General features: G+C 36.6%; 1 protein-coding gene across 5 annotated transcripts; it reads right to left on the bottom strand.

Moving 5' to 3' along the window:
• Positions 1–495: 495 nt before the first annotated feature.
• Positions 496–14,638, bottom strand: SNAP23 (synaptosome associated protein 23; the record flags this gene model as incomplete). 5 transcript variants are annotated; one of them, XM_084240884.1, is made up of 8 exons in its annotated part: positions 496–561; positions 2,183–2,327; positions 3,556–3,714; positions 7,482–7,514; positions 12,373–12,490; positions 13,521–13,569; positions 13,985–14,026; positions 14,582–14,638. In XM_084240884.1, 8 exons carry the CDS (start codon positions 14,636–14,638, stop codon positions 496–498), a joined length of 669 nt encoding a protein of 222 aa, XP_084097010.1. The 5 variants fall into 5 exon arrangements, with proteins under 5 accessions (XP_084097010.1, XP_084097011.1, XP_084097012.1 ...); XM_084240885.1 differs by lacking the exon at positions 7,482–7,514; XM_084240886.1 differs by lacking the exon at positions 7,482–7,514 and having other exon boundaries at positions 13,521–13,563.
• Positions 14,639–17,427: the final 2,789 nt, after the last annotated feature.

Below are 17,427 nucleotides of genomic sequence, written 5' to 3'. Positions count from 1 at the left end.
AAACCACGCATTAGCTTAAATTGGCAATAACTGCAACTTAAAAGCCGAACAATCACAACCATGTCTTTACTGTGGCTATGCAGTGAGGTGTTCTTTTGTGGCCTCTAGCTGTTACTGAGGTAATGACCTCTTATCTTTTGCCTCTCTTGTCCCCTCTGCCCCTCCTTCCTTCATCATGGCCGTCTTTGGCAGTGCTTCCAAATCTTGAAAGCAAAAGAACTTTTAAAGTAAAAGAGGGAGAAGAAAAACAGCATAATAGGTGATGGAGACAAACCAATCCAGGATTACAAACTGAGGGAAAAAAAATACTAGAAGGAAGGCTGAGCAGCAGTCTACCTTCCAGGGTAAAAAAGAACATGAAAAAAACAGGGGAGCTGTTGCTCCTAGCCCTTCTCCATAGAAGAGCATGGAACCAAAAATTCAAACTGAAGAGGCTATGACTGTGAAGGAGGAACTAGAAAAATGAATAAACGATAAAGAAGTACAGCAGCAGCTTTAGCTGTCAATAAGTTTCTTTGCTCTGGCATTGGCTATGTCAATACGATCTTTGTTGGTATCAGCCTGGAAAAAAAAGAAAAAGATAACAAGCATTACTTCACAGGGTATGCTGCTCTACTAAAAGTTATGTTCCAAACACCTGAAGTAATGGACACACTAAGAAAATTTGGGAAGCAGTTGCAAACCATTTTAGGCAATAAGTGACAAATAGAAGTGTATAATAAACCTGACAAAGGCATATAACAAGTTGCCATTATTTCATGAATCCTAGAATACATGTTCTTCATAGTTCAATGACATGTCTGAAACTGGAATGCATCTTGAAATCAGGGACATTTTACTCTGGTGAATCCTCTCATCCCCACCCCCACACCTCTGGCCTGTACCCCACTTCTTGTATGCATAAATAAATAAATCTTTTAAAAAAATCAGTGACATTTTAGACACAATGAATATAACTGGTTCTTCTCTGCTATAGATCTGGACTTTGTGGGTATCCCCTGAATGGAAGGTTTGAAGTATAGAATCTCATCTGGAACTACTCTAGGTCTAACCTGGAGTGAGTGAAATAATCTTCGCCAAGGTTTTTGGAACAGATGTACTACCCTCTGTTCATATAATTCAGTATCTGAATTTAAATGATGAGTAATATGCAGCCTAAACCCACATTATAGCTAAAAGCATCTCATGAGCCATGGTTTGCCTCAGTGAAATCCATCGTTACTGATTTCAACAGAGAGTCAAGCTTAAAACTTACTCCAAGCATTAAAGTACAATGAAATTTTAAAGAAGAATGGCTTTTAGATGTGACACATCTAAATACTGAACACAGCTTTACTTTCAGTATTTTTTATAACATGTATGTGAAGTAGAAAAAGAGCAAACATACTGTTTCTTTTCTCACAGGATCCTTTATTTTGTATATCCACTCTGTAAGAACCACTCTGCAGAACTGTTTTTTCCTTTCCTCAAATTTTGTCAGTTGTTTACATGTCTGTATAACTTTTGGGGTACATTTTTATACCTCCATATGTGCAGATGTTTCACCTAACCTCTAACCTTCCTTCCTCTACACCCTTCTTTCTCCCCCCATTTGCTCGGATAACCAGTGTATTTTTCATAGTCTAAGAATTAATTTTGCTGCACTTTACCAGTTTGTGTTTTTAGGTTATTTATATTTACACATGAGTGAAACCAAGTCTTTCACTTTCTCACTTATTTCACTGAGCATAATCACCTCAAGATCCATCCATTTGTTCCAAAAAGGTATTATTTCATCTTTTTGCAAACACGATTTTTACCTACTGACTCATGAAATGAGGATTCAGGAACTTAACTGATTTGTTATTAGGCAGTAAAACTCCAAAAGCTAACTTGCTCATTCAGAGGGTGGAAAAAAGAGTGCACATGTCGGCTAGAGGAGATACTGAGCATAATGAGTGAAAGTTTAAATAAAACTACTGCATTCCAAGATCTTGGTTTCAAAATGAACCAACTGCCATGAGCAAGTCAGGAGGACCTGGCTAATGGTTTTCAATGTGTTACAACTACCATCTCATCAAAACTAACTCCTGTGAAGACAAGATCTTATCTTACTGTTCTCCCCCAAAGCATCTAGCACACATGTCCACTGCTAAAACATTACACCACATGTCTCATTTTCCTGTCACAAAGGTTTTTTTACCTTTTCTGTGATCCGCTCTATTTGTCGATTTTGAGCATCAATCTCATTGCCCATGTCCAAGGCCATGTTTTTCAAATTTCCTAGGATACTGCCCACTTGAGTCAGGTTCTCTTCCATTTCATCTTCTCTGGCATCATTAGTTATACTATCAAAAAAAGAAAATTAATTCAGTACTGGTTGGTGAATTGCAAATGGACTAAATCTGGATTTAGCTTCATAAAAACCAGTACCAAAATGACTCTTTGCAAATATTAGACTCAAGGGAATGTATGTTACCATTCTTGTTAAACATACTAAAGTAAAAATTGAAAGACTGATCAAAGAGAGCATAATGTCCTAAAGCCATGTAAGTGACGATTAAGAAGCAACTGCTGTTCTCAAACTGTCCCAGCATCCCCTGCAAACTGGCTAGACATGTAAACATGCTAATTCTCACACTCCACTCCAGATCGACTGAATAAAAAACGAAAGTACATCCCTGCAATCTAGCCTAAAAGACTTCCCTGATGATTCTGCTGCAATATTAAATCTAAAATGGAACACTATTCTAATATAGAGATTGGAAAACTCTGGCACAAGTGTCAAATCTGGTAAGTCAGGTTTTATTTGTGCACAGCTGTGCTCATTTGCTCACCTATTATAGCTGCCTTTACCAAACAGAGCTGAGTAGTTGTGACAGAGCCTATGGCCTGCAAAGGTTGAAATATTTACTATGTGACCCTTTACAGATACTCTTATAGGGATCTGGCAACTACTGCCCTAGACAATATATTTTAAAACACATTTTCCTATATAGAAGTATAAAAGCTGCTTATTTCAGTAATTTGAAAAGTACTCTAAAACACAAAGAGAAGTGAACCCATTATTGAAGGTCCACAACCACAGTCAGAGGGCAGGGTAAGAGCAAAGTCGGCCTTTTTTCCGCCCTCCCGCCATTAGCCTCTATGGCCAGTACCTGCGGTCCTGCATGTCCCCTAGGATTATGGACATCTGCCCAGAAAGCATGGGGCATGTCCATATCTAAATGGGGGCCCCTGTGCTGAGGGGTGAGGGGATATAAGGGCAGCATCACTCTGAGCCCGAGGGAAGAGACAGAAATGCTGAGCGAGCAAACTGATCTATCCCTTGATTCAGCATTAAAGGCCTATAAAAATCTACCAAAGGCTCCAAAATTATCTTTTCTTCTGCAAGAATTGAGCCTACCCAGCCTGGGATGGTTGCAAAACAGAGAGGCAGATTTTTAAAATGCATTTTAGAAACAGAATAAATGTGATTTCTTATTGATGTACTTAGGTTCATGGAGAACTTCACCCATCCTCCTGAGTGAGTCATTCAGTTAGGTAAGGGGTGAAAATACTGAGGAGCTAGCATACCGTTTAACATATCCACCGCTGGCTGCTCCTGTGGTTGCTTGCTGAGGCTGACCATTTGTCACTCGGCCTGGTTGCTTAGATACTACATTGCTAGGAGAGTTGTCTCCACCATCTCCCCATGTTGCCTTGTAGGCCTTACCAGCCTCAAAGTTCTTTGTCCTAAATAAGAGTCAGGGGTGTAGGGAGATATCAAAAAGCAGGAAAGGGAGTTAGTGCTTGTTACCTTCAGAATGACCTACCACCACCCTTATCATCAAAGCTCTATACAATTAGATCTAGATTATGTGTACTATGCTCCACTGCAATACAGTGTAGGAAAAAGATGAATTATGTAAGCTGACATTAATAATTTTTTAAAGCTTAAAATATTTCCAGCAAAATTTCACTAAGCAGTTAGCAAGTAGCCAGATGCAATTACTGATTTTTCAGGTTCCCATAACCTGTGACACTCCAGAAAAGAAAAAGATCCTGTAGGAAAAGTGCTTGGAGATGCCTTAAGAGGTTCCTTGCAGGCATCTCAGAGGTTGATGAGGGATGGAGGAATAAGGCAACTCTGAGCGAGCAACACTTAGACTCCAGATGCCACTAACTGGAATCAGAGTAGTTCTAACTGATCAGTCTTTAAAGTTAGAATTTTGCATTCATTAAATTTTTTAAAAGGATTTCTTAAGAAACATCATGAAGGACTGGCATGGCTTATTTCCAAGTTGAACAGTCAATGAGTAATTACCCTTACCACATTGGTGCCAGTGACAAATCTTTTGGCTTAGGGGTTTTTCATTTAAGAATTCACTTATTTTCCTTTAAAAAAAAAATCCTAAAAGGAAATACTTTAGATGTAACTGATATAGGCAAAACCCAGCCAAAATCAAAATTTTACCATGGAATTTACTACTGAAACAGGTATAAATGGCAAGAAAAAGAGCCTAGCAATTGACTTTTAAATGGCTATTGCCAAAAAAATGACACAAATATAACCTTTTTACAGATTATTTGGCTAGGTACAATTGTCACTCATACAAGTTTATGAAGTTATGAAATTGCAAAAGTGGAGGGGAGATTTTATGAAAGCAGTGGGTCCTTCCTAAATAGACAAATGAGAATTCATTTTTGGTAAACCCAGATTTGGATCCTAGACTTTACTCATTACTGCTGCAAAAAGAATACTAAATATTTTTGGTAAGAGACTCTGAAAAAGGAAATAAATCTATGAACCCCAAAGAAAGAGTTGTCAAAGTGACCTTCTTGGTTCCATTTTTAGTTTTCACAATTTCCTATTTATATTATTATGTTTAATTATTCAATCTATTCATTTATTAAGTAAGCCATGTTAAATCTTTTCTGGAACAAAGTGGAATATAATTTTTTTAATGAAAATTTACACATTTATGTTTGGTGAAAGTCATCTGCATGTATTCTGTGTTAATAAGATATTAGGCAAAATTCTAAAGCAGAGTCCTAGATAGTAAGCAAAATAATTAATATATTAGTTTATGAGAAAGTTGATCAGAAGTATTAATATAAGTAATATAAGTGGAGCTTTTATCAGGATGTCAGATTGTAGAACAGGTGAAAGAATAAGGGCTTGGATTCAAAAGTCCCTAAATAATAAGTTACCATGTTTCTGAGCGTCTTAGCACATAAAGAGTAGACTGGGGTGGATGTGTGGGTTCCTGTTCTATCAAGGAATAGACACATGCTCCAATCTCCTCAACCTTAAGAGAGAAGGTTTGAAATTCCTTAAACTTTTGAAAATTCTTTTCAATGGACATAAGATACAAATGAATTGTTTTAACAATACTGTGAATGAGGTTCAAGCACAGTCTACAAAGAATCAGATGTACTTCCAAAATCAAGGATCTTTAAAGGTAGTATTTCCCAAACAGATTAACCTGCATTCCTTTGAACACAGAGATGAATAGGTCACAACCTGAAGATTCTACTTCAATATATATGAGGCAGACTGTGGGAATCTTCCATTATTTCTTTTAAATTCAATGTCATTTATCTACTCAGTCACGGAAGAGAAACATTGTTCTAAGGGTTTTCTGATCTGTTGCAGAAGGAACATTTTAGATTACTATGGTAGTCTACCTTAGCAGTTCTATATATTGGGAGACTGAGGAATTATTCTGGTGGAAACAAATTTACACACCTGGGAATTTTTTTTAAGTAGCAAAATTTGTAGTAAATTTAAATTCTAGCCCTAGTCCTGTCATTTACTAGCTACAGAAACCTTACACAAACTTTAATATCTAACCATTCTTTTCCTTATATGTGAAACAATAATCTTTAATATTTATCAGGATAATAAAAGGGTTCTGGATATAAAAGGATTATGGATATAAATTGCTTTATTTATGAAGTACTAAACAAATATTTTTATTCTTTGACTTCAACCTCAACCTGATCTTGAGGTGATGCCTACCAGTGCACAGATTCCAACTGGCATATTTACTCTTCTGCTCCATTAACATTCCCTAGCTTTGAGATCTTCAGGTAGCTGAATATAGTTGGAATATGGCTACATAAAAAGATACCTATGGTCAGGTGATTTCAGTCTACAGTAACAAAGAAATGATTCTGATCTAAGAGAGATAACTCTTTTGCATTTTAAATTATGAAGAAATTAGGCTTTAGAATAAAATCACTAACCAAATTTGTGACCAATTTTAATGTGATTAAAAACTCTATTGGAAAGCTAGCTTTACCCAACTGTCAGTTTTAAGCAGTCTAATAATCTTTATCATTAGTACTAACTAAATACAAACAGCAAATTTAGTACTAACTAAATACAAATAGTCCAGAATTAGCTGTATTTTTTTCATATCAAGGAGAAAAGTGATCAAATAAATTCCAACTGTAATGAGTATGAATGTGTATGTATTGTATCATCAGGCTACAAAAAAAGAAAAAGAAAGGCAGCAAAAAACAAAGCATAGAAATCAAATATTTGATTCTCAAACATTTAACCATGTCTTTAAAGTTCCATAAAGATTCAAAATTAAGGAGTCAAACACCATAATACTTACTAGAGGGTTAATGTCCATAAAAATTAAGATTAGTTAGCTCTGCATTCCACATGAAATCACAGCAAGCTAACACATGACATGATACAAATTATGGAACATATTGTACAGAGCTATAAAAACAGGAAAACCCTTTATATAAAAAAAGACAATATTAGACAATCCAGCATTTTAAATTTATATCCCACCTTGTTCCAAATGGCATTTAAGAGGACTAGATTGGTAATTAATTCTTCAATTTGGTAGTGTCCTAAACCCTAAAGAATCCAAATAGAGAAAAACCTTACTTCTGGTATTGGAAAGGAAGATGCTGATACCAAAATTCCTAAGGAAAGAGATGGATTTAGCTTGAATTCCCTTACCTATGCTCAGAACTAGAATGCAGCAATTCTCTACAAAGATCAACCTACTTAAAACTTCTTAGGAATGTCAGGGATGTTTTTATTTTTATAATCTTAAATGTTATTTAGCCAAAACTTAGTTATCAAGTCATTAGTCAAAGGATGGCATTATAAATTTAAATCCTTTTTTCCAAGCCCATCTTTTGGCAGACAGCATCCATCAAGAAGTAGTTCACTTTACATTATACACCACAGCACAATCTATATGACAGACTCCACTACTCACAAAATCCATGCACATGCACAGAAAAGCCATTTGAAGCATCACCTTTCAATAGCAGGTTAACAGCCCAAACTGCGTCACAAGACTGCATCTTACAGTTCCCTTTGATCAGTTACTGAGCCCGGCTTCTGACGTTAAATCTTCATTTTTTAGTAAGCAGGTTAGAAAGGAAGAGAATTAGGTGAGAGAACGAAATGCAGAAAATAGTGAATGCCAGTCAAACAGAACAGATGCAGGTTTAAAGTTTTCAAAACAATGCATTTAAATTCCTGCCTGGTTTCATAGAAATAACCAACATCTGAGAATCTAGATAAAAAGAAAAACAAATAATTTAAACCAGAGTACACTGCATTTTTCTGATGATGTCTAGGTGAAGACAGTCTTTCTTAAAAACTATGAAAATTAGTATGAAGAGAACGTAAATACTAATGGAGAAATTGTGAAACTGTTTTACAGAGCTCTCTTATTTACTTCTATTTTATGTTTTATTTGCACTTTAATTTTAAAACTTTTTACATATGTAACTCTCATCACCCAACAAACTTCAAAAGGACAACAAGCATTTACTGAGCCCATAGTGTGGATTTAATCAACAAGTATTTACTGAGCCCATAGTATGCATAAGGTATCATGTGGGGCACAAAAAAATAGAGTGATGATAAAACAGTATGTCTTATTCATTTTCATATCTTCATTGAGTAGGATGGAGGAAACACTCAAATGTTAACTGGAGTATAATTCAGTAGTTGCTTTAATCAATCAGACTTACATCTCAATAAGATTAGAGCAGTAGCAACCTATAGTATCAATTTTGAACTTCTTTAGTAAGTGGTCCAGAAATACCAATTTGTCTTCAGACTATGCACCATTGACATTATAAGCACAGACCAAAGACAGGCAAGTTAAGATGGGATGTCTTGTCTGAGAATGATTAAACTAGAATACGAGGCAATTTACTTCTCTGAGACTTCCCATGTTAAGTGTTCCTTCTTTTAAACTCCTTATTATTGAAGTTACAAGGATATAAGATTTAAAAAACAAAAAACCGTTCATACTATTTTGCCTTTAAAATACAAATAGTGGGCCTCCCTAGTGGTGCAAGGCTTAAAGTCTCAGTGCTATCAAGCTATCACCAGCTACTATGGCATAAGTTGGCTTACGATCCTGGCCAGGGAGCTACCCACATGGCGCAGCAGACCTCTCTGTCTTGCCCACTGGTCCCCTCAGCAATGTATTTCAGTAGATCTGCCTGTTCTTCTCCCCACTTTGCCTCTGGTGAATCCTCTCACCCCCCATACTCTGGTCTAAACCCCAGTTCTTGTGTGTATAAATAGATCTTTTTAAAAAATCCTTTCTAATATAGGGTTACATTAAGTAAAGCTATTTTTCATATCTTACTGAAAAAAGATTTGTTGACTTGGCCTCAGTGAATGCTACTAAATAAGAGAAATCTCAAAGAACAAATATACTCAAGACCATTTCTACATTGCAATCTATCTAACAACAGCAACGACAAAAAGGTCGATTCTTTTCTTGCGAAAGTCAAGCAATGCAATATATAGTTAAAAGCTGGGGCTCTGCCTGGCTTTAAATCTCAGCTCTGCCACTTGCTAGTGTAGCCTCTGTGCCTGTTGCCCCATAAGCACAATTGTGATGAAAGCGAATCTACCTCATGTTAAGATTAAATTTAAAGTGCCAAAATAGTAAGAGTCTAAATTACAATATGTCCACAATAGTCATCCAAACCCATGGATCAAGACATTTGAGAAGTACCATATAATAAAATACATCAAAATTTCTTTAGTGAAACAAATTCACATTTACACTAAGTGTGATAAAGGTTATAAATAGATCAGTTCAGGTTACATTTTGTACATGAATTAATGAGTTATGGTCTCACATTATACAAAAGACAAAACACAACCTGTTTTGTGGCTTCCAGAGTGTTTTAGATTTTTAAAAATCTTTAAAAATTTACTTATTTGTATTTTATATCATTGTTCATTTTTTTGTACAATATTTGCTTTGTGTTTAAGATTTCCTAATAGGGCCTCCCCAGTGGGGCAGCGGTTGAACGCTGGGCTGCGAGGCTGCCCACAGCCTCTGAAGCGCCGGTTCGATTATCGGCCACGGTCACTGGGCAAGGGTCCCACATGGTGCGCAGACCTCTCCTGCCGCGCCCGCTGCTCCCCTCAGCAGTGTATTTCATCGGTCTGTCTGTTCTGCAACCCGCTCTGGCTCTGGTGAATTTTCTCACCCTCCTGCGCTTCTGACTGTACCCATTGCTTGCATAAATAGATAAATAAATCTTTAAAAAAAAAAATTTCCTAATAGCAAACAAGAGACAAAAGACACTTGGGCTGTTATCATTGCTACCAGCCTTGTTATTCCCAGCCTTGTTCCAAGACCAAGATCCTAAAGACCCTACCCTTTGAGAAGTTCATGCTATGGTTATTTGCATAAGTCTAACTGAAACACAGATTAGCAGATAAGATTAGAAAGGCACTGGCAGGAATGTAACCAGAGACAGAAGAGCCAAGATAGGACTCTTAGTATAAAGAAAAGATTGGTGGAAGGAAGGCAATTAAAAGCAGACATCTTTAACTGGGATATTACACTTTCCACAACAGGAAACTGTTTTGTTATAGCAGCCCCTCGATTCCATCGTTAAGCAGTATCTCTTCTCTTGACCCAATGAGAGAGGGCTTTTAGAGGTCAAAGGTTGAAGACTGCTTCAAGAACATACTCTGCCTTCTTTCTTACCAATATCCAAGAAAACCTTCCCTATGCCTGGCTGGGATACAGACATACAAGAGAAATAAAATTAATACTTCTATAGCTCCATTTTCCATTTTCTATGATAAGACCAGCTTCCAACTCAAGTGCTACCCTGGTTTATCAATTTCTGACCCAAAGTTGATTTTATTCTAGGTTTTAGGGAGGATGTCTTTCTCCCTGCTCTAATATCTAATTTCAAGGAAATTCTTTTACTACTTCTGCTCTGCACTCTTTCAAGAGGGCACATAGTATACAGGAGAAAGGCTAAGAAAGTTAGCAGATACTGTTAAAAGTTTGGTTCAAATAATCTGTACATTTAAAACTTGTTTGCTTAAAGTAATCTGCTAAACTCTGATCGACAAGCCATAGTTACTGAAAGTGTACTTTCAGAAAGTCAGCCAAGGTCAAAATAGGTAAACAGATTTGCCTTAGAACAGGAAGTCAATGGACAAAATTAAAGTGAACATGCTCAGATCTTGACTTCACACTCTAGAAACAAATTCTATTGAAGCAACAAGTTGTTGAACACTGATAGTGATAGCACAAAGAATGTTGCATGAAAGGACTTATCTGAAAGTATGATGATATAACAAAAGTTTCTCCAAGAAGACTGGTGATTTAGTCTGATAAAGTAGGAAGGGAAGTCTTCAAAATTTTTTTGCATAATATATAAAATTGTTCTTGACAGAAAGTAATTCGTTATTTTTAGTGACTCCGTTATGAATATTTAAATTCTTTTTCTTAGGTAAAACAAACCTCATGGTGCTGACAAACTTTTGCCTTCTCAACTAGCACACCAGTTGAGAAAATTGGTAGGAAGTACTTACATTTCTGAAATTTAAAAAAAAATGAACACATTAAATCTTCACTTAATGTCACTCAGATTGTTGAAAACTGCCTTTCAGGGGGTATAACAAAAGTTGGTCTTCTAATAATGGTGTTTCTTTCAGTGCTGGCCAAGATTGTTCTTTTCTCATCAATGTTATGATATTATTGAGAACCTGCTGTACTTTCATCAGTAAGAATAGTAATTTAATCTCCAGACATTGTCATTTTAACTAAGGGTAAAGTTCAAAGTTGTTTTGCTATTTACTTTTTAAAACAAAGATGAGCTCTTTCTCATCTTTCTTTTTAAAAAGGGAAGGTAATGGTTAACTTCCTTAGTCCAAACCTCATTTTGGTCTGAATACATACAATGTTTGTCAGCACCATGGGGTTTGTTTTACCTAAGAAAAAGAGTTTAAATATTCATAATGGAGTCACTAAAAATAACGAATCACTTTCTGTCAAGAACAATTTTATATATTGTACAAAAAATGTTTGAAGACTTCCTTTACTACTTTATCAGACTAAATCACCAGTCTTCTTTGATTCATCCTTCTTTGTGATTGACATATAATCAATCACTTTAATGAATTCTCTATAATTTATAATTTTCTCCCTAAATCTCAATGATAAATTCTTACTTCACAAGCATGGATTACAAAAGGTTCCAAACTAGTCTCCTAGTGTATAGTTATATATTCCACTCTAATCCACTGACCTCTTAGTCTAGCATTCCAGTTCCTATAGTGCCTATATGTTTTATTTTCATTTTTTATCCATATAAGACATGCAGCTCAATTAAGTCAAGAATCTCCTTATCCTTGTTTATATTGTATTTTCTATAAGACTGTCCTCCCAGTTTTCCATATCCATCCAGAGCTTTCTATTCACTCAGTCCAAATTAAGTCCCACCTCTTTTACATCAGTTATAAATATAGCGTTAGTCAATACCACAGCAAGTAGCACTACATTTATATATTTTTTATTTTTCACTTTTCTTTCTCATATATCCAACCACATGTAAGTCTTTAGGAAGTAGAGCCAATGTCTTCCCTCATAGCCTACCCACAGAATATATATTTTGTTAACACTCCTTATTTGAAAGAAAACCTGGGTCTCCCTGGTGGCGCAGGCAGTTGAGTGCTGCACTGTGAAGCTGTCCGCAGCCTCTGCAGCACAGGTTCAATCCCGGCCAGCCAGGGAGAAACCCACATGGCACAGCAGACCTCTCCCGTCTTGCCCGCTGCTCCCCTCAGCAGTGTATTTCGTCAGTCTGCCTGTTCTGTTCCCTGCTCAGGTGAATCCTCTCACCCTCCCACACATCTGGCCTGTATCCTGGTTCTTGTATAAATAAATAAGTCTTTAAAAAAAGAAAGAAAGAAAGAAAAACTAATTCCATCCTGCTCTGTATTATCCAGATGTATATTTCCCAACTTTTGGAAGGAAATTATATTATTAACATTAAAAAATGAAATTGAGACTTGATCCAAGCAAGGATTGATCAAATCCAAGCCACACACATCTGATGTTATTTTAAAAAGGTCTTAATTTATCAACTCACCTATTACATGGGCATACACAGAGGCCACAGCACTTGTTGAGTTCTGTTAAAGTCTTCTCTGCCTCTCTCATATCTTTATTTATTTGGTCCATGCCTTCTTCTATGCGATTTAGTTGTTCTGAGAATAAGTTGCAGTAGTTAAATTTTGTGTGACATTTGCATGCACCCAGAAAATACTATTATTATAGACTAGAAAACTTCAACCTTGAATCCACCAACAACCTACTGTGTAGTAAATGGATCAGTGCCAGAAAGTATTATATACTATCCTATGTGAAAACAATCCTTTTCCATACTGATGCTGAAGCAGCCTGCCTCTTCATGTGGAATGATTTGTTCTAAAGAAATCTATATGCTAGGAGAACGTGAGATTTGTTCAGAGATAACACTTGCAACCAAGCAGGTGTTCTTTGACTAGAGCAGCTCCTCAGCATTTCTATCACTGAATAGGTTCAAAACCTGAGTGTTGTCACAAGACTAATAAAAACTAGTCCAGGGTTGCTCAGGGCCAACTCAAATGGAATGTTTCTAAGCTCACCTGGATCCAGACCTGTTTGAAGACTTACCATGATTCCTGAAAATGATGTAAGAATATCATAATGTCTAATGCATACCATAAGCCCTGCTACTTATCAACTATTTGGTATTCAATTGGGCATTGCTGCCTCTACCTCAAATAGCCAATGGACATGATTTAATTCCAATGAGAGAATAAAAGTAAACAAATCACTCTTATCTTACAAAGGGAAGGCACTCCTAAAGGTTGAGTTTCATATATGGCTGCTCTGAAAGTGTTTTCTGGCATTATAAGTCAAATCCAGAGTTTCTGCCAATGTGGGGGCCTCCCTTGCAGCGCAACGGGTTAAGTCTCAGCACTATGAAGCTATTGGCAGCCACTGCAGCATAAGTTTGATCCCCAGCCAGGGAGCAAACCCACATATGGCGCAGTAGACCTCTCCTGTCTCGCCTGCTGTGCCTCTCAGCAGTGTATTTCAGTATATCCGCCTATTCTGCTCCTCACTCTGTCTCTGATAAATCCTCTCACTTCCCCCCCACCTCTGGCCTGTACCCCAGTTCTTCTATGTAAAATTAAAGAAAATCTTTTTTAAAAAATTAAAAAAGAGCTTCTGCCAATGACTTCAACTCACCCCCTTGTTCATCCAGCATAGTGATGGTCTTGATTCCTGCATCCTGAGCCTGAAAGAGGGGGGAAAAATTGATAGCCCAACAAAACAAAAATAAGAGAAACAAAATCTATAAGGTCTGACAAATAATGATTAGACGATCATTTGAGATCTCCAACCTAGGTTCTCAGAGGATTAGAGCTACAGAGAAAACATGTTCCCAAACCAACAGACTTTAACATATTAACCAAACCCCACCCCTCCAATTAAGTCAGACTCATGGTGAGTTGATCTGTATTCCAATATTGTCAGTGAGAAAAATAAAAAAGGGCCATTAGTGCATGGTATGGCAATTTCAGTAATTTCTGATCTCAAATATAACTTATTGATACAATATTCTTCTGATGCAACACCAATTCTAACTTTTGCTATCAGGATCCCTCCCATACAGTTCATACTTAACTTGATAATTAAAATCATTTTCTTACCTCAATGGTTAAATTAAGGATTCTCCTTGTACTTTCCAGCGACTAGGGAAAAATATACAGTTTTATTATTATAAAATATGTAAACCCCCCCCCCCCCAAAAAAAAACCCCACTGGCTATATTTTATAATCACAGGCCATATTCCTGTGTTGGTGTTGATGCTACTCTATTTTTAAAGATTGCCAACCCATCTATCCCTCTTTTTATTTTTTTCCTACCAGGTGTTACTTGAGAGAAAATTTAGAGGTTAAAGTTAACAGAATTTATAAAAAATTTAATGGAAGTAGAAATCTAGGTATATTACACAGGTATTAGAAAATTCTATTAAAATTAAATGCCCAAAGCATCTTTAATCTAGAGTTATCTTTGTTGTAGGTAACTTATTAAATAATGACTACATTAAAAAAATTAAATTGTCTTCACTTATTTAGTTTTTTGGTGAGTTGAAAAAAATAAGGAACGAGCAATGGCACTGGTAAATGCATTCTTCAATATATAGGGAGTAGGTAGGGAAAAGCCAAAATGACCTTCTAACCTCTCACCCTCTGCTGTGAAAACTGAAAGATAATTAATTACTTATCCCATGTAAAACATTTACCTCATCAGTAACCTGGTTAGCCTTAATCTGAATTTCTTCTGGAGATAGATTATCCATGATGATTGAAACTCTTGATAGGCACAGAAATGGAAATGTGGGTATTCTGTAAGAATAAGGATACAAAATACAAGTTTGAGTGTGGATTTACGGAAAACAGGATAAATGTTTCCAAGTCTTTCTCTAGAACACCGGTAAAGAAATTAAGACTTGTGTGTGAGAGAGTAAATGGATGTTTAAATGCTACTTAGTACCAGAAGTGAAATTAAACTCATTATAGTGAATTGTTATTTCTAAAAGGAAAAGGTACACTTTACCTTAAGAAAGAAGGCATTTTATATATAGGGTCCTCCCTGGCAGTGCAAGGGGTTAGTCTCAGCACTATGAAGCTAGCGGCAGCCACTGCAGCATACGTTCAATCCCGACTCAGGGAGCTAACCCATACATGGCACAGCAGACCTCTCCTGTCTTGTCTGCTGTGCCTCTCAGCAGTGTACTTCAGTAGATCCACCTGTTCTGCTCCCAACTCTGTCTCTGGTGAATCCTCTCACCCCCCGCACCTCTGGCCTGTACCCCAGTTCTTATATGCATAAATAAATCTTTTTTTTTTTAAAGAAGGCATTCTAAAAAGCAGGCTTTAAGAGACTGTTATAGTGAATTCTTGCTTGTACAATGTTTTTTGTACATTATTTGAAACACAGTATGGTGAAGAACTCTAAGTTAGGTAATATTCCTTTAAAAAAGTAACAATATCCAAAGTCATGTGCCTGAAGAACACAGAGAACATTCTAAAAATCTGCTAGGTGTCCACTCTACTCAATAAAGAAATGAAATATTTTCACTCTTAACAAGAAAAGGATAATGTTGATACAAAGAGCTTATAAAAGAACTATGTTTTTATTAAATGTAGAATCTGGGCCTCCCTGGTGGCACAGGGGTTAAAGTCTAAGCGCTATCACCAGCCACTGCACTTTAGTTCAATCCCGACCAGGGAGCTAACTCACATGGCACAGCAGACCTCTCCTGTGTCTCACTCGCTGCTCCCCTCCGCAGTGTATCTCAGTAGATCTGCCTATTCTGCTCCCCACTCTGTCTCTAGTGAATCTCTCACCCCCCTGCACCTCTGGCCTATACCCCAGTTCTTGTATGCATAAGTAAATAAAAATAAATCTTTAAAAAATAAAAGTAGAATCTCCCTTTCCAATAACGTACTGTTTGTTATTTTAGTGAAGTGCCTAAGAAATTGATTAATTATTCTCCTAAACATAGCAACCTCATAACTTAGAAAGAGATCTTAAACACACTCAAACTAAAACATTGCCATTAAGGAATTATTCAGTACTACTATTGCGTATTCCTCTTCAAGAAGTCATATGGAATAATAAATTGTGTGAAAGATCTAGGTTGTTTTTATAACATTTGCCAGCTTGGTATTACATTTTTGAAAAGCAAATTTTACCAAAGCTCTTTCTTTGTTGTTGTTTTTTTAATGGATTGTCTTTTTTTTTAATATTTTATTTTACTTAATATAATTCTTACATCATTTTTCATTTTTGCACAGTGTATGCATTTTTATTTTGATTCTATTCCCCGCACAATTCCCACCCCTCATATTTTGTCCCTGATCCCTCCTCTTATTCCCCCCCCCCTTTAGTGTGTCTCTGGTTTATAGTTGCTTGTTGATTTTGATTTTCTTTATATAATTAGTCTTTTTCCTGGTCCTTTATTTACGTTTTCTAAATTCCTGCTATGAGTGAGATCATCAATATTTTTCTTTTTCTTTCTCGCTTATTTCGCTGAGCATGATCCCTTTTAACTCCATCCATGTTGCTGCAAATTGCATGAGTTTATCTTTTTTGTGACTCAACAAAAACAAAGTAAATAATCCAGTCAAAAAATGGGCAGCTAAAAAGAACCGTCTCCAAAGAGGAAATGCAAATGGCCAATAAGCATATGAAAAAATGTTCAACATCACCTGTATTCAGGGAAATGCAAATCAAAACTACAATGAGATACCATTTTACACCAGTGAGAATGGCATATATTAAAAAAACTAGCAACAACAAATGTTGGCGAGGATGTGGAGAAAAAGGAACTCTTCTGCGCTGCTGGTGGGAGTGCAAACTAGTCCAACCACTATGGAGAGCTGTGTGGTGATTCCTCAACCTACTAAAGATAGTGTTTCCATATGATCCAGTAATTACCCCCCTAGGTATTTGCCCAAAGGACACAGAAACATTAATTCAAAAGGGCACCTGCACCCCTATGTTCACAGCCAGCACTATTTACAATAGGTAAGGTATGGAAACAACCCAAATGCCCAAAAATAGATGACTGGATCAAGAAGATGTGGTACATATACACAATGGAATATTACCAAAGCTCTTTGTTAATGACATAGTCTGGCTAGCAAAAATTAGCCAGACTGGATCCATGTAGGTTCTAAACAAGGCTTGAATGTAAAACTGACCTCTGTTAAACTTGAAGATTGCATGAGTCTTGCTTGCCTTCTAATTATAAAAAACAAAAAACAGATGTAGCCAAGAAGTAGAGGTGATGAGTCACTCCTGGCATGGCAATGGGGTCATTTTGAAGGACACGCCCTTACAGTGAACTCAAAGTATAGCCTAGAACTTTCTTTTTTCCCTTCCTGAGCAAACAGCACACTAGAGACTCATGCTGACATTAGGACACAGCTTCATAAGGTTTCTCAACTTTGTATTCTTAAGGGTGTCAAGCACATGATTAGTAATAATAGAAGTTAAGAGAGAAAGCAGAATTGTAAGGGGAAGAACAAAGAATGACAAGGAGTAACTCTCCCCAGGAGAGGTGTGCAACCTAGAACTCAG

This window comes from Talpa europaea (genome assembly GCF_964194135.1).
Source record: "Talpa europaea genome assembly, chromosome: 8".
NCBI lineage: Eukaryota > Metazoa > Chordata > Mammalia > Eulipotyphla > Talpidae > Talpa > Talpa europaea.
Note: the sequence above shows the minus strand (reverse complement) of the source record. Positions and strands in the feature narration are given on the sequence as shown.